This window comes from Leptinotarsa decemlineata, unplaced genomic scaffold, assembly GCF_025532065.1.
Source record: "Leptinotarsa decemlineata unplaced genomic scaffold, Ldec_3_MD MMD2_tig00000251_RagTag_RagTag, whole genome shotgun sequence".
Lineage (NCBI taxonomy): Eukaryota > Metazoa > Arthropoda > Insecta > Coleoptera > Chrysomelidae > Leptinotarsa > Leptinotarsa decemlineata.
This window is the reverse complement of record NW_027412547.1, coordinates 5,353,128-5,378,373: the sequence shown is the minus strand read 5'-3', so window position 1 is coordinate 5,378,373 and position 25,246 is coordinate 5,353,128. Positions and strand designations below refer to the sequence as shown.

Below are 25,246 nucleotides of genomic sequence, written 5' to 3'. Positions count from 1 at the left end.
TGCAGAGACCCCAGCGGGGTCTGTATGGAGTAGATAGTGTTTGAATGTGAAATGGTGTTGTTGAAATATTGATTGTTCTCCAAAAGGTGGCAGGCATAGGTGGAATTGGATTTCTTCACTTCCAAACTTTTTTTATCTTCAAAGATTTTCGTTTTGAAATTTCTTAAAGTTCTTTCTCTAGAATTATTTGGGTATGATCTGCATGTTAGTTTTCAGACGCCTGATCTTTTATATTTGTCTATATTTTTTCGAAAGAATTTAAAGTAATGAATGAAAAAGTATCCCCACTACACACAAACGAGAGACGTCAGCATAATCTGGGAGATGACTTGAAAACTATATTAAGTGATATAACTAATAAATTAAAAAACTAATAAATAGAGTTTATTCTATGATTTTTACTATAAGGGTTTTACAAAAACCGCGACACGTGTTTCGCTATACAATAGCTTCTTCAAGCATAATGTAACACACGTGTCGCGGTTTTTGTAAAACCCTTATAGTGAAAATCATAGAATCAACTCTATTAATTAGTTTTTTAAATATGGATTTTCATCAAGTATCGGCCAGTTCTATTCAATTACTAATGAATTAGTGATCAACTAATAAATTTCATCAGTGATATTAATGTACATGGAACAAATTTGAGAACTATTGCAATAGTTTTCAAAAACAGTGTTCCCCAAGCTTCAATATTGGGCCCTCTCTTGTTCGTTTTATACACATCTCACTTTCATAGGTCAATGCAATTTGCAACCACGCATTGTTATGACAACGATACTCAGCTGTACATGGAATCCGACGAGAATTCAATTAACAGGGATATATGGCAAATTAATACCGATCTTGATATGTTATCATCCTTGTCAACTGAATATCTATAAATGCATCTGAATCTAATTTCATTCTTTTTGGTGGAATAGCGGCAACAAATCTCTGTTGTGGCCTCATAGATATTGTAATAGATGAAACAGAACTTCCATTGAAAGAAGTTACAAAAAACTTGACAACAAAAAGTAATTTCATAAAAAGTGATATTTTGTTACCTGTCACCAGAGATAAAATGTCAAACTTTTTTCCCGTCACAGAAAAAAATACTTTCAACACTAGTGTTGAAAATATTTTGAACACGCTACTTTGTGAACACCAAACTCTTGACAACCATTGAAAATGTCACTTTTGATGACAGTTGTACAAAAAAATGTATAGTAGTGGTACATGCTTTTCACAGAAGGTCGAGAAGATGTGTGATGGGTTACTGGATAGGGTGCATGTTCAAGGAATCGGCCGTCAAATACCTTAAATAACTTTCACCAGTTAATGAAATACAAATAATGTTTGATAATCATTTTATTTTTCATATTAAGCAAATTCTAATAATATTTGTGGTTGTAAAATATTATCCAGTACATGTGCGTGAATTGTAATGGCGACCTAATAAATAATTTTTCTCATCTAGTGCTTCTCTCTCTAATCCAGAAAACCCCAATTTTCATCAACATGTTTTGTCTTGTATTTGAATGAAACAATCTCGATAATAAGAATTATGGTTGATACGATAATACCTACAAATAATATGAGATAAACCAAAAATAATTCGTTTATTCCCACAGAAACAACTCTGGAGCTGAGTAAGCATTCTGGTTTCCTGGTTATCCATATATCCCGCTCTCTCTTGAAGATTCCGCCAACACTCATTTTCATCAGACTACAAAACAAATCAAATCAATTATGAAATATTTTCATGAAACTTTTTTCAATGAAGATTGAAAATACAAATCAAAAATTAAATCTTCATTCGAAAGAGCATTTTGAATAAAAAAAAGTACCAAGTCGATTCTTTGAAAATATATCTCAATTACTATCTCAATAATTGAAATTTCATATGATGAAATACAAGATCATTTCAAAGATGTCAATAAGAACTATCATATTTGTTAATAAAAAATTGCTAAACCACCTCATTCAAAATGAGAATCCTGCTGATTTGTGAGAGAAAAAGACCTAATTATATCTGTTTATAGTGATGTGCAAAGTTTTTCTGATTAGTTTTTTGAGTTCCTTTGAATGAGAGGACTTCAGTGTTTTTTTTTCTAAATTCTTCAAGGAACAAATGATATCTTGTAGAATCCATTTGAAAATCAAAAATCTTTTTTATCCGCCGTAGAAGCTTTTCAGTTCTTTTTTTTTCTAATACTAGAAATTCATCACACTGACATCCTATTCCATAACGACATTTTTTTTCAAAAGCCCACTGGAATTTCGATTAATAATAATAATAAAAATAAATGGCCTTTGATTTACTTGGCGGAGTTTAGCATACATCGTTATTCTTCCACTCAACCAAGCATACATAGGTAAATACATACATAATGGGGTTGAATAAGGGAGTTCCCCTTGAAAAACATGAACTAATTCATATTCTTATTATCCTGATTTTTCAGGAGTTTCGAACTTTTTTGGCACTTCAGGTACACAAATTATTTATTGATATTCAAGATTATTTATTCCATGAGAAACTCATAATAGGTGACTATATTCAAGAGATAATAAGCACTAGTAAGCGTTATCGTATGAAATAGGTTAGGTCGAAGAGTCAAATGATGTATAATGTGTAACAGTGGAGTAGCTTGAGGGCAACGTCCCCAGGTGGTATAGGATGCAGAGTAGACTCAATCTGAGTCCATCTAAATTGCTGTTTTGGAATGGTTGAATCCCGGCTGAAAGTGAGGACGATATGTAGCGGTAATCAACGATTCCCCTTATTTGAAATGGAACGTCAATTAACTAGTCAAATTTTATTGGTTATCTGCGTTGGCGAACTAACTTGTGTGTCACACCAATGGTGATACAATGTATGTCTCGCTAGCGTACACACAGTTATTTTTAACAATTACTCTTCTTAGTTCTCACATTTTGTATTCAATCGAGGACCACCTGCCCGCTACTGGAGATGCCCAACAGGCTGGAACAGTTGTCTACCGATTACTTTTTCTTTATTTAAAAGGAAAAACACCGCATCAACCACTAGGATTATTAGCGGTTACAGTAGGCATATTAAATTTTGTTAGAGATGCCAACATTTTCCAAAAAACTATAAAGGGAAGAAAAGTTCGTAACATCCAATGCATTGGTGAGGTCGCTTGGTAATCCGAAAAATTGTCTTTCTTCATTGAAAGCTGGGCAATCAGAGATGAAATGTTCAACACTCATTGTCACACTGCAGGTATCACAAATGCAAGGCTCTTCATGCTTTAGGAGATGTAGATGGGTAAATTTCGTATGTCCAATTCTCAGGCGTGTAAGTAAAACTTGCTGTCTGCGGGTGAGTGCTCGGTAATTTTGAGTGACTAGATTCGGATTAATGGCTCTGAGTTTATTATTATATAGGAATTGCCACCTTTGCCTCCATCTGTCGCATATGAGCTCTTTGATTTGGAGATGAACGTCTTGATAGGGCACTCGTTGGATCTCTCGACAGTTGGGAAAGTTATTACAGGATGGTAAACACATTGAGATAGTTTGGATTCCTTCTCATATGGGAATAACGGGTAATGAAAGGGCCGATTCAGAAGCTCGAGAGGCCATTTCAAACCGATGACTCTTAATTTGAAATCAGCTTGGAACTGTACTCACATGAGAAAGAGGTCGTGATCTCCCTTGCCCCCAAGTTTCATCACTAGCTCTATGCTTACTGTGTTCAGCTCTAATTTCAACAATAAAAAATCAAGAGAAATGACAAAAACTAGCAACCGGTTTCTGTTAAGAATGAACTTGAAGTTTTGATTTTTATGATTTCAGGCAACTGGCAAGACTAGGTGAGGACCTGCGACAGCAGGTTGATAGACAAGTTAAGAACTTGTTTTTCAGTTCGTTGAGACATCTTATTGACAGATCTTTTGTGGCGGAGACTCTTCATTTAGTGTGATTATTTTAGACTAGTTTTTGCCCACAGCTTCGCCTGCGAAGAATTTTTGTCCCTTTGAGGGGTGAACATTCCTGATTACCTTTCTTGATGCTTATTTACGCTATACAAAGAACCTACCACTCGAATTGACTTACGGAAATCGAAAATGTGACAGTCTCGTTCTTTCATCTTTGAACTATGCAGATGTACTCTATGGACCATGCCTCACAATTAGGAATAAGAAAAGACTCCAAAAGATTCAAACCTCCTGCCTTCGCCTTATTCATGGGATACGCTGATTGATATCAGGTGTATAATATATTACTTTTGTTTTTTTTTTGTTTTTTGTTTGTATTTGTTTATTTTTTTTGTTGTTGCCAGCTCTCGTAGCTGGCTGTGGATGTTAAGTGGTAGAATAAACCTGTAGTGTTCTACACTGCAGTTTTGAACTTCGCCTTTTGGATGTTATATTGTATTTCACCCAATAAAGACCATAATTATTATTATTATTATTGTCTGCATATTTCAAGATTCTAGGTTCAATAGCTTTGGCTGTACGTTGATATAAGAGCGGGCAACAGCTAGTAATTTATATTTTCACTTTATGAATACAGTTACCTAAAAAAATATGCCAACTGCACTAAGTAAAGAATAGCTTCGAGAAAATAATTATGTTACCTATAAATGAATTTGCAAAACTGACGCAACTATCAACGATATCTGCCCTCACACGTCGGCCCGTGTTCGGGTCGCGTTCTTGGTGATGGCGCTTCATTGCTTAGAACGCCCCTCTTCCCCCGCTCATCAACCCATGCCGTCTCACAGTAGACGCGACGCGTAATTGCTTATTACATTGCATCGAATTAATCTTATCGTGTTAACTTTTAAACCATTCGTTCAAATTACTTAGTGTAGCAGACAAAGTTTATCCATATTGAATACTTGAAACAACAATTGTTTCAATTTTTATAAGAATCTGACAGATATTCTAAAATGTGTATTGCAAAAAAAAATCCAATTTGATTCTATGACTCAGTCTATAAGCCGTGTTTATGTAAAGTTTCATCCAATCCCGTTCAGTCGTTTAGACGTGAAAGAGCCACAAATATACATACATAAATAAATCCATGTTCGCAAACTTTCACATTTATATTAGTACAGATAGTTAACCTTATCTTGAAGAGTTCTGAATACTCAGATCGTTTCTGCACCAGGAGACCAATAACACCAGGTGTGATGAAGTTAATTTCTGTCAAATCACATATCTGATTTTGGTCAAAACTTCTCGCTATTAAGGGATATGCAGTTGCAGCCTCCGTGTGGTACGCAAATTTTCCTTCCTTAACCAGGGCTATACCATCCTCAGGTGGTAATAGATTCGGTTTTCCAGAATCATATATTTTCGTTTCGTTCAATTTTTCAATATATATGTTGTCGATATGTTGAATAATGTATGTTATGGTATAAGGCTGATTTTCTATTGCAACTCTCAGATTACTCTCGTACAGTTCTTTGATTGATGTTAGCATTGTTGGCTTTGAGCTCAAAAGAGAAGAGACCAAACTTGAGGTGTAATAATTGTAGAGCATCATGGATATTATGAGAATATTCAGAAAAATTATTCTGCCTCCTAAATGGCTTGGTAGTATGGCCGATCCTGAAAATCAAACAAACTTACGCTTTCGACGAGTTTTTCTGAAGGGTTTTGTGAAAATGAATCGGAATGAAATTTGGAAGTGTTTATTTGAGTAAAGCTTGTAGATATCATGAATAACGAAATCAAAAGTTGATATCAAAGTAACTATTTCAATGAAACTGTGTCAACACAATTCAATACTGAGATGAATTTTGATGAATAAGTATATTATATCTGATTCACCATACAATAAAAATGAATTTGATCTCATATATTCATGACGATTTCAAAATCACTCACGTCACTCCAAATGAAATCAGGAATCGAATTATGGACTTTTCGAAATCAGTGAAAAATCAGATGATATGTAAAGTATGTGAATTGCTGAACGAAAGTATCCAAATGGTATGAATAATCACAGACCACCCAGTGGGTTGGGCTACCTATCGGGCGCGAACCCAGGTGGTGGATGGGGGAACGGCCAGAGGACTGGGGGCCCTGTCGGGGAAGACAATGTAGCCTCACATACGGGGTCGCAGGACTCCTGGTCAGTGGCAGAAATAAGTACGATGGGGGGAACTAAAACTCTCCAAAAGCCTCTGGGAAACAAGTCACCGTGGACCAGCCCACCCAAGCTAAGGTGTAAGGAATCGTGTCGACAGCTGAATGGCCTTAGGATAATATGCGGTTACGAACGATTCCCTTGGGGAACCGGGCAAAACATCATTGTAATCATCCTACCTCTGGTAATGCGGGGCTCTGCCAGAGGTCACCAACTCTTCCCTTGCTACTCGTGGGAACACATATGAATGGAACAAATACAAAAACAGAAATAACAAAAACCAATCCCGAGGCTGGACAGAATTGCTCATCCCAATCTAAGGCGGTGGCTGGGGATGAACAGAAATGTCCACCCCAATCTACCGCTCGGAATGAGGCTGGACATGGCAGATCACCTCGTGATATAAAACAAAGGTCAAGGCATAAAGGCATTTGCGGCGCCGAAGCCAAAAGAAGAAAGAGACCGAAAGAGGTCCGAGTGGCAGCAACTGTATGTGCACCCTCCTCCTCCACCACTCCACTTCCAACAGCAAGGGCACATCTTGCGGCAGGCGTCAAGAGCTCCGCTTCGAATAAAGGTGGAGCTCTACCCCTGTATCACGGCTACCCCTGCAGGAAAACGCCCTGACTTATGCACCTCCACGGAGGAAACCCCAATAAGGTTGAAAAAGCCGAACAACGACAGTAATGTCGCTGCACCTTCCAAAACCTTCGTGGAGGTCGCCTTGAGATACCTCAAGGTTGTCAAAGAGAGTGTATGTTCGGCGAGTCCTGGCCTACACCTGCCAGTATAAAGGAAATATCTCTTGGTGACCTGTTCACCTTTCTGGAAGGGACAGGATGGACGATGACCTAGGAGGACAAGTACTCGAGAGAATGTACAATGGGTCACATGTGGCCTAAGTGCTCTAACTCTACAGATACAGATCACAGACCAAAATCATCATCTTCTATAATGTCTAGAATTTATGAAAAAATACTGAAATAGAAACTGAGTCATCTGCAGCAAAATAATCTATTTACAAATTCTCAGTTTGATTTTCGAAATAACAAATTCTCGCAATAAATAAACTTATAAATAATCTTATATCTACTGAGAACTATGGTTTAGAGGTTCAGAGAATAAAAAATATTTTATGTCTCTTATGTGAAATTATAAAAGCCTCCGACTGTGTCTTTCATGATATCCTGAGTCTGTATACATCTGATGGAAAACTATTACAGCTCATAACTTACAATTTCGGTACTGAATGAAAGTGACGTACTTCAATAATAAGTGTTCTGATTTATCAACGGTAGAGTATAGGGTTCCTCAGGGCTCAGTACTGGATCCGTTATTGTTCTTGTTCTACATCAATGACTAACCTGCGGCAATGCTGAGCACTGAGGTGGTCCCCTTCACTGATGATACTCTATTGACTGAAACGAAATTTTCCATATATAAATAAAAGGAGGAAATCAGGAAGGCAATTGAAAAAATGTTTGCGAAAAGAAAGTGAAAGGAAATACAGACAGACAATGTCTTCAAATTTGTGGGATCAAATACCAGATAATTTTCGGAAATATTAAAATAATGCAAACATTGTTATGAGACGAGAAGTGTACCACTAGTATTCAAATGAACTATCAACTATTTTTAGAGAATATTTACATTTAATCAATTGCACCAACCTTGCTGTGCCAATATGGATATGGTTATAACAAATGAAGTGAAAAGACTATATCTTGTATTGGTCTGAAGGTACTCATATTCAACCCAGTAAGATAATTTTATAGCTATACCCATCAAGAGTCCAGCTCCTATTGTTGCATACCAAGTTTTAATAGAAAACGGTTTCAAAACCTCTACACCAGGTTTTACAGTTCCTGGGTTCCTGAAGAAAAAAGAAGTCCTGAAAAATAAAAAATAAATCAAAAATTAAATAGAATTCAGATCACACAATTCAAATCATTGGTTATGAAATTAATTTTGAGAAAAGTTGTTGATGTTGCATAAAATTCAAATGGTGAAATCCAAATAAACCGATTGAAATCGAAAGGGGTATATTTTCAGAAGAGATCATTTCTGGTAAAAAGCTTTTGTCTTTCACTTCTCTATCTTCATACAAAATCTCTGAATATTCACGAAATTGAAAGGAACCATAATATCAAATGAATGGGGGAAGAATAAGATGGTTTTGAGTGCTCATTCAGAAGCTGTCCTAAACCTAAATAATGAAAAATCAATTCTGTTTCCCCTCGTATAATGTAAATAAATAGATCCCTATGAGAAAATATGTTCAATGTGAATTGATCTGAAATGAATTTTCTCCTTACTTCTCAAAAAATTATCAAAATCGAACAAAAACTGAAAAGGTTGGCACCTGAATGAATAAATGGCTTCAAAATGAATATTTCGAAGACCATTTTGGAAGTCTTTGAAATTTTCGTATTCAATCCATTCTGTTCAAAGAATATTCGTGAAACGACTCTTGTAAAAGTTTTTTTTCCTCAGTACTTCCACTGATTACTTCCGGTTTATTAGAAGATTTCAGTAAATACATCAGAAAAACTCAAATACCAGTATTATAGTAGATCAACTGAATATTTTCTTCATTTTGTAGCTATGCTGAAATTAAATATATGTGAAAATTGAAGATTTACCTGAATTCATAATAAGGTACTAAGAAATCGTAATAATCGATTCTCTCACATCGAAGTAGCCCTCCAGAACTCATAAAATCTAATTCCTTTCGATTTATTAGACTCGCCAATCCACTATCAATTCCACTAGAACTATTTCCGAACCATGCATCCCGTAGGGTAGTGTTATAACTGAAAATTACAAACTTTAGCCCATAAGTATGATAAAACTCATTTACAATGAAATTAGTTCTTACTGAAAATTATGAATCTGTTTCAGGAACAGGAACAATTGAAAATGAAATTTTCCGAACGTTTGAATTTCCCTATAACGCCTTGCTTGTTCATAGTCCTCTTCAGTTTCGAAAGAATAGTTTACCTATAAAGTGAGCAATTACTGCATAATCGTCATTTGGAAAATGATACAGATATGAGTGATAAATTCTTACAAATACACATTAGTAGATATTGAAAATGCATTGCTCAATGTTTTCGTCTAACTTTGTAATACTGAAGATACTTTTGAGCACAAGGCAAAAAGTAGGTCGTCTGTGACAAATTAGTTTTTTGTTTCAGCATTGGTACTCTTCGTCTGGAACTAACTTTTCAAGGTCGTAAGTTCAAAGAAACTTGGAAGCCATGGAGTCGAAAGATTATTATTATGACAAAGAAAAATTGAACATTCCTATGAAAAACATTCATTAAGCTGACCAAATAGTTAAGGCTTTCGCGGAAGAGGTTTTCAGTGTCACCATTTTCATTCGGGTTTGAAGGCTACCGATTTTTTTATTTTTTCCTGATGTTCCGCTGGCGCAAATGGCTAGCTTCCTCAGAGGTTTTTACATCCTGAGTTTATCTTCCACGGCTGAGTATTCTGATAGCGTAAAGCCATTTATGTTGTTTCAGGTAATTTGGTGTGCCAACTTCTGTACCTGTATATTACTGGAGTTTTTTCCCAATAACCAACCGTTATTTCAACACCTCGACACGTGTTTCGGTAACCAAGTGAGAAAAATGATCGTATTTCATTAGTTCGGACTTCCATTGTCGAATATTATATAAAATGATTTGAAATCCCTAAAAAAAACCAATACGAATGAAAGTACAAAGGAAAATCATCATCTCAGGTGAAGAAACCAAGGCATTTTGTCGAACTACTAGGGGCAATCAAAGTCACAGAGCAAGATCAACTTATTAGTTTCGACGTTGAAAGCCTTTACACAAACGTTCCGGTCAAAGAAGCACTCCAAATTATTAAGAGAAAGCTATCCGAAAAATGGGGACATGAAAGATAGAACAAACTTGACTATAGAAGTAATTATGGAATTACTAGGATGCTGTGTATGGAACTGTTATTTCCAACTGAAGGGCGAATTCTTTACACAAGATCAGGGACTGCTATCAGTGGGATAGCCACTTTCACCAGTTATAGCCAACATATATATATATATTGGGTGGTTTGGAACTCTGGCCATTGAAGAACCCCACAAGAAACCCTGAGTCTGGTTGAGATACCTTGATGCACCTTTATAATATGGAACCAAGCGAATACTGAAACACATCAATAGCGTAAGACCTGCCGTCACTTCCACACTGGAGAAAAAAGTCCACAAAGAATTGCCATTCTTAGACGTATTGGTGAAGAGGACCGACACTAAGTGGGAAACAGCTGAACCACGAATCCAACCACCATCAATCAACCAAAAGAGGAATCATCAAAATTCTATCAGAACTTGCCACAGGCAAGAAATGTTTATGTCTGTACTCTTATTTTTATTGATGTTTTTATTATGCTCTCAAGCAGAAATTACTCTCAAGGAACAACACCGTCTCTGTCTACCTACTCCAACAATATTAGTTACTACTTATGCTCCAATCGGATAATCAATTCTAGGTTGGAAAACTACCTGGAAAAACGAACGATTCCTAATTTTCATGTTGCTGTAAAAACAGATTCAGGAATTACACCCACCGGTGATCTTGCGAAGAAAAATGTTCAAACCTCTGAACAAGAACTCAGAGCAGAGGAAAATGATCCTTCTTCAATGACAAATAAAGTTTAAAACAAGCATCAGAGTCACTTGTTGAGCTATACCTGAAAAGAAAATCTATCCAGATGTTCTGCTTGCAAACTGAATATTTCTGGTTCCTGTAGATTCATCCAATAATCGAATGTATTCCACCAAAGTGGGCAAAATGATGCATGTTTGAAACTATAAAGCAATTGGGAATTATTGCGGAACTTGGTTGGTCATGATAAAAATAAATTGGACTCTGACCATATACAGTGCATTTCTTTAATTTCTCCCCCTTTTTTTGATCGGGTCAACTCAAGGAATTGAAATTTGAGATAATGAAATTTATGCATGAATACTTTATTTTGAACTGGAATTGACAGCTGAAACTTTCAAGATGTCGATTGGGCGCCACCTGAATTTCTTGACAAATGCTTCACAACCCTAGAATATAATGCCAATATCTACAATTATCACAAAATTGCGGATTTTTTAATAATTGCCTGAATACATTGACATTCAACTACATAATATGAGGTACTTGAGGTCAGTTCAGAAGATTCTCGAAATGGTTTCCTTGAAATTCTTGACATATGAACAGCCTATCCAATATTTCAACACTGGTATCGAGGTAAGGAAGAAAACTAATTCATCTTCATATCCACAGTAGTTCCCATGATATTTAGCATACCAAATTCATCAATGGAAAACCTATCTTCACCCCATTCATATGACTTCAATCAGTTCATCAGTATCTCACAATCCAATCCATCATCAGCTAGTAATAGCCGGGAAATTTCTGGAAGCTGTTTCCAAATGAACCAATTCTAAGTGGGGGGAGTCTCATTATTTCGTTTTTTTTCAGTTATTATATTACTTGATAGTGAAGCTGAGATGTTCGATGTTGATACTTCATGAGAGTCAAAAGTATTCCTTCATTTTTCATTAGTAGGCAATTCCTATCAATAACAAGTTTCTAGCTCCCAGATGATCAATTATAGTTAGTTTTAAATTCGAAACACGTACTGTTCCACAATATCAGAACACTCTTCTCGAAATACGTTTCTCTAACCAAGTTCTCATCTTCAGTTCACTTCATCCCTTGTAGACGCTCATCGAGAAGAGTGTTGTAGTTCTGGTGTTTGGGAACAGTACTTGTTCAGAATTCATTTTACGACAGAAGTTCCAGTTTTATCTTCTATAGTTATTTTAAATTTTTTGAGGTGAAATAAAGAAACATTGGCATCTCTCAACTGCAATAGTGAGAGTCTCATTTAATAAAAATGACTTCTTCAGTTTTTATTGTTTGAATATGAATATGTTGACTGGAAGCAACAAGAATTTATTGTATACTTCCTCGAAACTATATTCGAAATCAGAATTGAACGTTTTTATACATAGATCACTAGACTAAAGGCTTGTAATTGCTATGGTTCTGGGAAATGAAGTAGTTACTTCCGTATCGATAAAATTGGTTAGCTCAGGTGGAAAACTGGAGAAATGCTTGATGAAGAATGACCATGAGATAACTTTCTAACTGAAATTCAATTTTTTACGTACCTTATTACCATTTCTTAACAGCACCCCTGACATATCCTTCCTGGATTCATAAAATGACAACTTCTCACCGATATGCTCAAACGTTCCATTCCTGAATATACAAACTTTCCTTACAGTGACATTAACGCCAATACCAAGTTTGTATACTTCAAAAACTTCATATTCATCTTCTTGGAGTGTAGGTACAGCAAACTTTACATTCATATCCGCCCTCAATTTCAATCCAGTGAAAAGAGTTTTGATGTCATCTTCTCTGATGGAAATGTTATGAATCATCAGCCAACCGTACGTGAACCTAAATTTTCCAGCTTCGGATACCTGGAATTGTTGAGGTGAACTAATCAATCGACCGACGGAACTTAATTTTCCGAGATCAATTAGAAGAATGGAAATCACCAGAAAATATAAGGTGAAAATTGATGATGAGTACAATACAATACAAGTCATTATGGGAACAAAATTTGTAATGATTGCTGTTATGCCTTGGGAATGGGTGAAATTACGAAAATTGTAAATAAAAACTCAAAGCCGTCTATTCACATAAATTATATTCAATCGACTGCCCACATCCAATTCCTCACCTATAGAAACATATAAGTGCCAAAACTTATAAAAACCATTGGTATTTTTTGCTGAAATAAATTGAGATTGCTGGGCCTTCTACGGCTAAACCACCGCCGCGTGAAGGGGTCGAGTAGAATTGGTGGAATATAATTTAGCCGCTAAATTAAGTGATAGAAAAGCTGCGATAGTAATCACATCTGAGCTGAAAATTGCAGGATCTGACCCCATGAAATTTACTGTAAACAGGCTCTATGTGGGGTAACAGAAAAAGTAGAATATATTTACAAAAACAAGGAAGTACTTTTAGCTGCTTTCTTGGACATTGAGGGCGCATTTGACAATACGTCGTTAGAATCAATCATCCAGACGTCGAGGAGAAGAGGGATCGAGAAGACAAGCTGTAGGTGGATAGACTGCATGCTTAAGGGAAGATTGATATATACAACCATAATGGGGGAAACAGTCGTAGCACGGGTAGCAAGGAGCTGTCCTCAGGGAGAAGTTCTATCCCTTCTGTTATGGAACTTTGTAATGGACGAGCTACTATGTCTCTTGAACCATAATGGGTATGAAGCACTGGGATATGCAGAAGACTTAGTCATCTTAGTACAGAGTATATACAATAATGTAGTGAAGGAATGCATGCAGCAGGCCCTGAATATTATAACAAGATGGACCGAAAAAAAGGGTTTAACATAAGCTCATCCAAATCGACCATAGTAGTATTCACCGAGAGGACTAGAACAGAGGGTCTCGGACCTTTAAAACTTCGAGGTGAAGAAATACAAGTGTTGGGGGAGGTTAAATATCTGGGAGTAGCCCTAGATTCCAAACTGACCTGGAACCAACACTTGGACAGGATGAAGAGGAAAGCGGAGGTAGCACTGATGCTCGCCAGACTCACCTATGGAAAAACATGGGGGCTAAAACCAGACATGGTATATTGGCTATACACGATGGTGGTTTATGATAACATATGCATCTCTGATCTGGTGGCCAAAGATGAAGCAGGCGACCGCCATCAATAAACTGGGCAAGGTGCAAAGACTTGCGTGTTTGTGAATGACAGAAGCAATGAGAACTACCCCAACAGCTGCATTGGAGACACTCCTGAATCTATCTCCTTTACACTTTGTAATAATGGATGGGCCAATTCAGACTGGAAAACTCGCCGAACTACAAAAGATCGGACCGAACAGAAATTTTGGAACGAGTGGAGGAGCACATATTGAATATGTGCACGGACCACATGACACCGAAGTACACCTTTAACACAAACTTCACGGCCAAAATCATGAGCTGTAAAGAGTGGAAGACCATTAGTCATCCCGCAAACATGTTGGGAAAAAACACCTGGTATACAGATGGATCGACGACCAAACATGGAACGGGGGCTGGAATATACCGAGCGGATAGAAATCTAAACAACATCTATCCGCTAGGACTATACACATCTGTCTTTCAGGCGGAAGTGTATGCTATCTTGCAGTGTGCAAGGCTCAATAAATTGAGACCTCAAAGAAATGAGCGGATCAATATTTATACAAACAGCAAGAGCGCACTAGGGGCTCTGACAAACCCGAAGGTGACATGAGAACTGGTCTGGGAATGCCATGAAGAACTAAATGAACTTGCAAACAGGATCACATTACCTTTATACTGGGTTCCAGGGCATTCAGGAATCACAGGTGATGATAAAGCTGATGAATGCGCTAGACGCGGATCATCAACTTCATATATAGGTCCTGAACCAGCTCTGGGGGTACCAAAATCATTGGTACGAAACCAGATTAGGACATGGACCAATAAGAAGCACACAGAGTAATGGACAAAAGTACCTGGCAACAAACACAGTAGAACCTTCATTGGGGAACCGTCCGAGAAAATAACTGAAGAACTACTTCAATATAGTGGGGATCAGCTCAGAATAATTACAGGGTTACTCACCAGTCATTGTCCGCTTAGAGGACATCTGAATAAAGTGGGGCTGTACAACGGAGACCTCAGCTGCAGATTATTCAACGAAGGAATAGAAACAGCTCTGGACCTCTTATGCGAATGTGAGACACTGAATCACAGGAGGCAGGCAATTTATTCATTTATTCATTTATATTTATTAATATACAGTCCATTAAAGACTAATTACATGGATAAACTGTTGGCAAATACACTACAATGATAGCTATTGAATATAGATCTAGATTACTAAACTATTACTTACTGATACCAGACTTGTAGGGAATCGTCCATAACTGCACTGAGTGGATTCGTCAAATATATGTTTAGTTTGACAGAGTTGAATTCAATATTTGTTCTAAAATTGTTTTACGAAAAACTGATAGAGGTGAGGTCCAATCTAAATCCATAAGTAGATTGAAATTGTTTGCTAATTTAATCAAAGCTAAAAGCGGTATTCTCGATGATGTACATATTGCAGAGATATTAAACATTGGTGCGGAACGTATACACCGTGGAGGTACATTTAATGGAAGCATATTGAGGATTTCTGGGGAATTTGTTAAATTGTTTATTAATTTATACAGGAATATCATTGATGTTAAAGTTCTTCTCTGGTCTAAGGATAGTATCTTGAATTCCGATCTTAATTGATATGTCCTGACGGTATTATAATTAGGTCACACGTGGTACTTTTTAAAATACAAATATCTCAACAGTTTGATTTGGAAGGGTTATATTTTTAGGAGTGATTAATTTTTGGGAAATAAAGTTTTTGGCTTTCTATTACTCCATCTGATACAAAAAAATGGATGAGAGAATCTTCCAAAGAAAGGAAGGAAGTAATAGTAAAATAGAGTTACTTATTTTCAAATTGATTACTTCCTTCCTTTCTTTGGAAGATTCTCTCATCCATTTTTTTGTATCAGATGGAGTAGTAGAAAGCCAAAAACTTTCTTTCTCAACAGTTTGTTTTGCGCCCAGAAGAATATGACAAACATCCAATACGGAACCTGTACAAACTAGTACAGGAAACGAGACTGATGGAATGGGTGTCATGAGAAGATGGAAGAATGAATGCAATAAGCCCAAGAGGCTGCAGTTTTTTCTGGAGACTTGGACTGAATGGACAAGTCAGACAGATCTTAAGGTACAAAAAAACTGTAAACAGGTCGTCCAACGTCAAAAGCATCGGACAGAGATGGCGGAGTCGTTGAAAACGTGAATTCACTACTAATTTGTCTTTGACTGTTCACTGGGACGGATAGCTGATAGAAGATATCACTGGGCATGAAACTGTGGATCGTCTTCCAATTTTGTTGTCAGGGCAAGGAGTTGATCAGCTGCTGGCGGTCCTAAAACTGGACTGTGAAACAGGAGAAGCATGTGCGTCAGCTGTGTATGTTACAATACTGAAGTGGAGACTGGGCGATAAAGTAAAGTGATGCGACTGGAGTCAACTATGGACTAAGAAATGGAGCATGCGTACTACTGGAGCAAAACATGAAGGAGGATAACCTTTTGATTGCATGTCATCATCACATATAAGAGATAATGTTAGGAACTGACGTAAAGACGGCACTAGGTCCTTTAGGTGGGCCTGATATTTTGATCTTCAAACGATTTAAGAAATATTAGAACAAAATTGACCAGGATGACAGTCGTGTCCGATCCTCCTACACTGGAATTAGTTCAAAACGTAGTGCAGGCTATGATTGACTTCCTCTCAAAATCAATTCGACGAATATCAGCCTGGAGATGATTATAAAAAGCTGCTCAACCTTAAAATTATTTACCTAAAAGTTCCCAAGAAGAAAACATTGTTCCAAATGCCGGCTGGATTGCAAAGGACTCGCTAAAAAACAAAGGCGATGTAGTACCTGAAAATATTCCTATTCTGATACCAGTTCAAACAGACTTGATAAGAAGATAGAGGGATCGAAGATATCTGCATTCTTTCAGTCACAATTTCCGTGAAATACTGGTATCTAGCTTCTGTTGCTTTTTCAGTGCCCAGTAACGATTTGCAGCTATCAAAAGACCTCACTGTATTTGAAAATTCAAGTCAAACAGTAGCCAAAGTTGCTCTGAAAAGATTCTGGGACATTTGTGGTACTTGTCAGAAAATATCGTATCACTTGCATTTCCTGATGACGAAATTGCTACAGATACCAAACAAAAAATGGTACAGACACTAGAAAACGAAGGTCTCTTCGAAGCGAATGAGATATTGCAAGAAAGAATATCGAAGACTTCGTTTTTAGTAATTCTCTTCTTTTCTTTGAGATACTTGAAATATCATCTAAATTTCTGAAAAAAGGTGTTGCTAACTGGCCAGCAGATGGGGATAATAAAACTGAAAGTGCGGTCAATGAGTATTGTCAATGATGTCGCAGAACGTATTGTTGCTTTAATGGATCTGTAATGGTGATCGAAAGTTTGTTATACAATCTGATATCCAATATCTTCATTTTTCATAATTAATCGGGAAAGAATTGTGAAGGAACTGAACAAAAAACTTATGAAATAAAAAAGTATACAACACAGCATAACTAATTTATTTATTTCCCCACGAGCAGGGATTGTAAAATAAGAACGGGAAATGTTCATGATCAATGATCAGCATCAAACTTGAAGAAAAATCAACAATAATGAGATATTTTTTGTTCATGCTGTTTGAAAATTTAACGCGGCATTGGATTTATCCATTCTGAATGATATATTACTGCACACCTTCCAAAAATGAACTATATCATTAGTTCATCGTATTCTCAACATAAACATTCGAAAATGATGAATATAATACCTCTTTCAGAATATCTTGATTTCTATTACATGACATGTCCATTACATAACTCAATTTTCCATACATGTCATCATTTCTTCGAGTTATTACACCGATATTCAGTGGCGGAAATGCAGTTTTCATCGAATACTTTCTCTGAGTGAGCTTTTGCATGTGAATCATCTCTGAAAAAAGAATATAACATGTCATATGCAATAGTTATCATCACCCTCATACACTGAAACTGGAATTGAATCTAGCTATTCATCATTTTGGTAATAGTTTTGCCAAATCGCTATCACATGGAAAGTTTGTTATCAACTAGAACGTTTGCAACGGGTGATATATCGCTATTTTCATGGGTGTAAAATGAAGTAGCTACGTCACATGAAAATTCTATGGAGTTGTTTTGGAAACATCCCCGCGAGAAAAACACTCCAGCTAAATATGTACATTTGACAATATTTTGATAGCTGCTATAACTTTTCAATCCACAACTTTCAAACTGTAATATCTGCTGCGAAAGAGGAAACAACCGCTACAATCAATTCGTGTACTACTCTCAAAAATGTTTGTTTGCCAAAGGTATGCTTTAAGTTCAATTACTCAACGGATCGAGGTGAGAATTCGCTTCCACGTTTATGAAAAAGTAATAGAATGCCTTAATATGACTAATAACCAGTCCGGACAAAGCTTATTGTTGAATCATCTGAAAAAGGAACTCTCAGCAGGTGATGATCGACTGTATTGCCAAACATGCGCCAAACTAACTGACTGTTACAAAAAACAAGTATAGCTGAGGCACTGATGATTATCAAATATGACTCAACCTATGACGGAAGCACCAAACTCTTACGGAGATTCGAAATAGATGAACACTTCAATCTATCAGACCACTATTATAATCTTTTACATGCAGTCATTTTTTTTTTGTGGTTCTGGCGTTGAATCTGGTCATTATTACGCCTTGGTCTAAGACGAAATAGACTGGTTTAAGTTTGACGATAGTCGTGTCACTAAGTGTTCTGCAATTATTGGAACCTCTGGAGACACTCTACATTTTGTTTTATGGGAGAGATAACATTGGCAGATCAAGATGATGTGGTGCTGCAGGTTTTTTCGGATTTTCCTGCAGCTGAAAAAGCAAATGCCCCACTGGAAGCAATGAAGTCGCCCCGGAGCGTCAAATAATGTTTGATGTTGTTTTATAATTTCATGATTTGTATTTTGGAATTATTCCTTATTAAAAATGGTTCATTCAGTTTTATCAAATCAAACACACAGATTTGATTCTTCACACAATTCATTTGTTTTCTATGAAGAATATGTTTTTACATTTTGAAGTATTCACATTTTAAGTACCTACCAATTGATGTTGAGTGTGTACCTGATTTTGGTGATGAATCAATAAAAATTACCATAAGTCCCTGAGATTATGTACCACATTTGAAATAATAGTCAGTAATAGGGAGATATTCAATTATATTTGTTCATTCAGTATATTACCCGAATCTCTAAATCTATTTATTTCTTGATATTCTGAAAATTGAGTATGGAATATTCTTAATGTAACACGTCAAGATTGAACTCATATCCTTCAGCATGAAGATGCTTTGCAAATGTGGAATTGGTATTTCCATCCAAGAAACTACTTCTATCGTCTTTAATTCTTTGTGAGAAAGTACTCACCGTCCAGCCAATATACACCTTTGAACAAGAGCCACATCTCGACTGTAGGACAAATTGTAGAAACATATTGAATATGAAGATTTTAGTTAGGAACGACACGACTGAAGAAGGCTATTGAATAGCGAACCACGTGTTGCATTTTTGTTAAACTGTTTAGTGAAAATCACACAATAGAGTGTTTCTTGAATACGTTACTGTATATATATACATATATGTGTATATTTTATCTAAAATCCACTTAAGGTGTCTCGCCATAAATTCACTTTTTCTTTTGAGTACACTACCGACAAGGGAAATAAAACTCATAGTAATAGCAAGTATATATTTATATCATTAACTATCTCAAATTGAGCAATTTTATTTTAACGATATGATAGGTCAAAATAATAACTACCTTATGACAATAAGGCATTGATAATGAATATACATCACTTCTTTTCTAAAGGAAAGGCTGATCTTTCATTCTCAAAAGTGGATGAATATATCGAGTGTATTGTTCTTACTTTCATATAAGCAGGGTATTTATTAATCATGCGGCAAAAAATTGAGGAACTATTTCTTGGACTATTCTAAGAAAAAGGTTGTCTTTTGATGATTTTTCAGGGCGCGAAAAAGAATTTCTACAATAACAATTTGGGTAATTTCAAAAATATTAACGTAACCGACATAAAAGTATAGTGTACTACACTGGACCTACTGAGTAATAAAAAATCTAACAATTCCGTTACTACAATATTCCGATTACTACAAACGGCTGCAAACATTCAATTCGAATAGTTGCCTTGTAAGTGATCATTTGTATGTGTCGAATAGGTTGAAACTGATTGCCTTTGTCTATTTGACGTACATTTTCTGTGTTTAATATTTAAAGTCTTGTTAGTGAAGTCCTCTATCATGAATGGGTATAGTAACACAGAGATGGCTGACATGCATTTCATTTATGGACTTGCTGATGACATTTCATTGGAAGCTAGGCGGTTGTACAGTGAACGATTTTCTTATCGTAATGTGCCTAATAGAAAAACCTCCCAAAGTATACATCAACAACTTCGTGAAACAGGAGCATTGAAGCAAAATGGAGAAACAGGAGGGCCAATGACAGTGAGAACGGTAGAAGTAGAAGAGAATGTACTGGCCATGATAAAGGAAGATTCAGGTACCTCTACTCGAAAAATTGCAAATCCTTCAAATGTAAGTAATGGGACTATTTGGAACATTTAAACAGACTATTTATCGTACTCATACCAAATACAACGAGTTCAGATACTTCTCCTTGCAGATTTTTTCCACGTATTGCATTCTGTTGATGGATTTTGCGCATTGGTTCAAATCCTCAACTACTGCCGCTTATTGTTTCACCGATTGAGCCAGTTTCTCAAGAAATGCCATAGTAATTTCAACAGTAACCATTTTTGAGCTGAAGAAAATCCACATGAAGTGCTTGAAGATCGCTTTCAGCATCAGTTCCCGTTTGGGTGTGAATTGTAGGTGATTTATCAATTGGACCGGTATTTCTACCAGGAAGACTTATCGGCGAAGTATATCGCAACTTTTTGAAACGAACGCTGCCTCAGATTCTCGAGGATGTACCAGCGCGTACAAGAAATGCAATGTGGTTTATGCACGATGGTGCACCAGCGCATTTCAGCATATTGGCACATGAGTTTTTAACAGTAACATACGGAGATCGCTGGATTGGTTTAAGTGGATCTCACTTATGACCTTCTTGATCACCGGAATTAAACCCCTCAGATTATGTCCTATGGGGCCACATGAAGTAATTAGTTTATACTACTCCAGTGGAAGATGTGGAAGATTTGAGAAATCGGTTAATTGCTGGGTGTAACGTAACCAGAAACGATCCTTGTGTTTTGAATTTCGGGAGTCGATGAGGAGAAGATTGGATTCTTGAATCCGAGCGGGGGTTGTCATTTCCAGAAGTTCTTGTAGATTAAAAAAACATTACATGTAATTTTTGGTAATAAATTATTATTGATGAAATTCTTTTTTGCTCCGTATATTCGAAACAAAGCGCCCTATTAAAAATCATCAAAGGACAAATTATCCTTAGAATATTTCAAAGAATAGTCCTTTAAATTTTAGCCGCATGTTCAATAAACTCCCTTGTATATGAACATCCAGAACAAAATATATCATTCAATTCGCATGCTTATAGAAAGCTCTAATATGTGTGTCTTTTGATCTCTTAATTTTCTATTTTTAAATGTTATTTACATGTTATAAATATAAGGAACTATCATTAAAATATCCATTCTTCCATAAATAGTTTTCTGATAGTGTCCAATTGTTGATGTACATTGTATACATCACTAAATTCCATATGAAATTGAGAAATGAAAAATTGGGTCTATGTAGATTCACCTTCCAAAAACAGAGTGAGTAGGTAGGTAGGTCTAAAGTGAGTGGGTCTATTCGACCCTCCCCCGCAACCCATAAGGCTTCATTGTGGCTCACACCTATTCACACTGGGCCAAATAAACCCAGCTTTTTAACGAAGCCGATTAGTTTGTATGGTGAGTGGTCTTTCAGGTCAGATAATGAAAGTACGGATCTGCCGAACTCAAAGAACCTGATTCGGTCCCCAGCGGGGCAGGCACAAAGTATATGCTCTGCAGTTTCATCATTTCACAGACAGAGGCGACACACACTGTCTTCCGACAGTCCAAGTCTCTGCATGTGATGATTCAAATGACAGTGACCTGTAAGAAGGCCTGTCAGACATCGTAGTTCATCCCTAGTGTAGTCCAACAACTGTTTGGAATCAAGCTTCGAAAGGTGAATAAACGCCTTGGAGTGAGCCAATCCAGGAAGATTCTGCCAGAAGTCCATAACTCTTCTTGCCATGCAGGTGTTGAGTGTTTGTTTGGCAGAGCCCAAAGCGATGCCAATGACAGGTTCTGGTCCAATGAAGCCGCTTGCAGCACCCTCCTTTGCAGCTTTGCAGACATTCAGCAGCTTCATTGCCTTCCAGGCCAGTATGGCCAGGAATCCAGATCAGAGACAATCTGTTTAGTCTTCCTATAGAGGAGAGTCTTTTTTGGCAGTTTGCTACCAATTTAGACGTTGCTCGGTGGGAGCGCCAAGAGCTTCCAACGCCGCTTGACTGTCCAAGAATATTTTTATTGACTTTTGAGTGAAGTTGGATTTATCCAATCTCTCCGCATACAATTCAATAGCGTGAATTTCCGCTTGAAATACAGTCGCATGAGATTCTAGGCAGGTAGGTAACTCTGTCCTGGGTCTGCGACTGAAAACACCTGCACCAGAACCGGAAGGTGTTTTTGATCCATCTGTGAACCAGCAACTATCTGCTCTTAATATTTCCGTCTTCCGCAGGATCCAGTCCTCTCTACTCGGGAATAGTACTTCATAAGGCAGTTTGTAGTTGACAGTTGGAGGCATAATGCTGTGACTTCCAATGTCAACCAACAGTCTGTTGCACTCTGCATTGAATTTATTTGTGCAATTGGCAATGTGCACAGAAAGTCTGTATGCAGTCCATCTAGCCTCTCTTTCCAGAAAAATGTGGAGAGGAGGTAGCTCTAGAAGGATCTCCATGGCCGCTGACGGTGTGGTACTGATGGCACCACTGATAGCCAAACAAGCCTGTCTCTGTAAGCCAGAGAGCTTCGCTTGGGCCGTTTTCTGTAAAGCCTTCGGCCACCAAGCAATTGCATCATACGTGATCATTAGTCTGACAATCAACACATAAATGCAATGGATTTGTTCAGGACCTAAATCCCAAGTTTTACCACAAATCCTTCGACATGTCCATAGAGAGAGTCTGGCTTTGTGTAAAACTTTTTCCAAGTGAGCGTTCCTGGTGAGTCTTTTATCAAGGACAATGCCAAGATATTTCACCTCCGTTCCAAATGGAATGGCCACACCATTGAGGGAAAGTGGCGTTAGATGACAGGATGACAAGGTCATCTGCATAAGCTTGCAGATCAACTTTTTTTCTGTCGAGGACATCAAGCAGACTATCCACCAGGAGCGACCACAGAAGGGGAGTTAGCACCCCACCTTGAGGGCAGCCCCTGGTGACCCTGAACCTGATAGCCTCGCCTTGAAGAGTCGTAGTTGCAGTTCTGTTCACTAGCATGGCATAAATACAGCCAGTTATGGTCGATTCTATACATTTTCTAGCCAGAGACAATCCTATAGATTTAGGTAGTGCATTGTCAAATGCTCCTTCAATATCAAGAAATACAGCAACCGCAATCTCCTTGTTGTCAAGGGATTACAGAGTGAGTACTTGATTCAACTATGACAAATACACAGTTCATCAAGAACGAGTAAATTGATATTGAGACTGAGCTTTTCCGCAATTGGCTTTAGCTAATTGAACTATGTAATAATAGGAGATAGGTACTTATTAAATGTTCCAGTTCACTTGTGAGTAGTACTTTTTCGAGTAATTTGTCAGTGTTCAATAGCAAGAATTTTCTAGTTCTTTCATGTATTTGTGTCAAGTAAGCTGTGCCCTAGTCACGTATGTATATCTGTAGATGAGCATTTTGATTGCTGCCTATTGAATTTCTATAAAAGTTATGAAGGTTTTTTCTCAATGTGGCAGAATACTGATGTTATACTGGAGAAAAGATAATTGGAACTTCTTATGTTTTTTCAACACGCTTTTATTAGCTTCACCTGAATGTATTTATGTTTGTATGTTTGTTTGTGACTCTCCTTGCTTGATCTATTCACGGGCAGATGGCGCTATACGTAACCTCCTTGATATAATTCGAACTCACTTCACATGTATTTCTTCATTTGAAAACATTATTTTTTTTATTAACACGCGCGCCTGCTGCCTTATTTGTAACCCTCCTTTGCGCGCCTGCTGCCTTCGGCTTGGTAACTGATTTTCAGGCCCCTCTCCAGAATCGGAAAATATCAATGGTCATTATTCTAAACAATATACGGCTGATTGATCCCAAAGTTTAGATTTTATAGCATACGAAACTGAAAACCTGAACTAAACATTAATATAGTTTAAAAAACACACGAAAATTTTTTTTAATAAGCTTAAAACAATAACGAACGAAAAATATTAGTATTATTGTGAAAAAAGCGTGGGCGCTTTGTGCCATATTTTTTGTATATCAAGCACCCGTCGCTTTTGTCACAATAATACTTCTATTTTTCGTTCATTATTGTTTTAAGCTTTTTTTAAAAAAATATTCTCAACTTTCTGGTTCGATGTTCCTTAAAAACGTGTTTTTTCAGTTTTTTCAACTATATTCATTGCCACTTTTATTTGTTAATAACGTTATTTCAGTTTCGTCCTATAAGGACACTTTCAAACTTATACATTGAACGGCTACATCCATCAATTTATTGATGTCATACTATTGTGTTGAATACTTCTGTTAATATTATGGCTTTTGGGAATAGTTCATTGATTGATTGATGAAGAAATATATTTCGTGATCATATTCAATCCAGCAGAATCAGTTTATCAACGATCAACGTGTTAGGAATCATACGTTAAAAGGTAAGACCTCGTTAGTTCTTAGCTCGTGCAAGGGTGGTGTGACAGCTGGTTTACGGAAAACATATTTTGAACTTTTTTTTGAACAGGTTGTGGTGAATAATGAAGTTGGTACACCCAATACACAGACTTGTGACGTCAACCAACCAGAGTATTCTGATGTGTCATTGTTATGGAAGATAGAGAGGATCCTGTTGGGTTTTGAACAAAAATAGTGGAACATGCAAATGGCCTATCAAAATGTTCTCTCATCTCAGTTGTCCGACAAGTCTACTACAAACATATGACGGAATTTCTACATGACACATTGAAAATCAATTATTTTGTGAATTTTTGTTGATTTTTGGTTGAGTGTCGATACAATTTTGATAAGTTTTAAAATATTTTTGATTGTCACTCACCATACTTATTCCAGCACACAAGAAAAATGCATGCT

General features: G+C 36.9%; 1 protein-coding gene across 1 annotated transcript; it reads right to left on the bottom strand.

Annotated features, from left to right (window-relative positions):
- Nucleotides 1-1,342: 1,342 nt before the first annotated feature.
- On the bottom strand, nt 1,343-17,861 carry LOC111511243 (ionotropic receptor 75a). Its single transcript, XM_074173565.1, has 7 exons — nt 17,628-17,861; nt 12,302-12,619; nt 8,984-9,105; nt 8,748-8,918; nt 7,776-7,996; nt 5,078-5,564; nt 1,343-1,708 (listed from the first exon to the last, which is right to left on the bottom strand). The coding sequence occupies exons 1-7, from the start codon at nt 17,814-17,816 to the stop codon at nt 1,471-1,473; spliced, it is 1,746 nt and encodes a 581-aa protein (XP_074029666.1). The 5' UTR covers nt 17,817-17,861; the 3' UTR covers nt 1,343-1,470.
- Nucleotides 17,862-25,246: the final 7,385 nt, after the last annotated feature.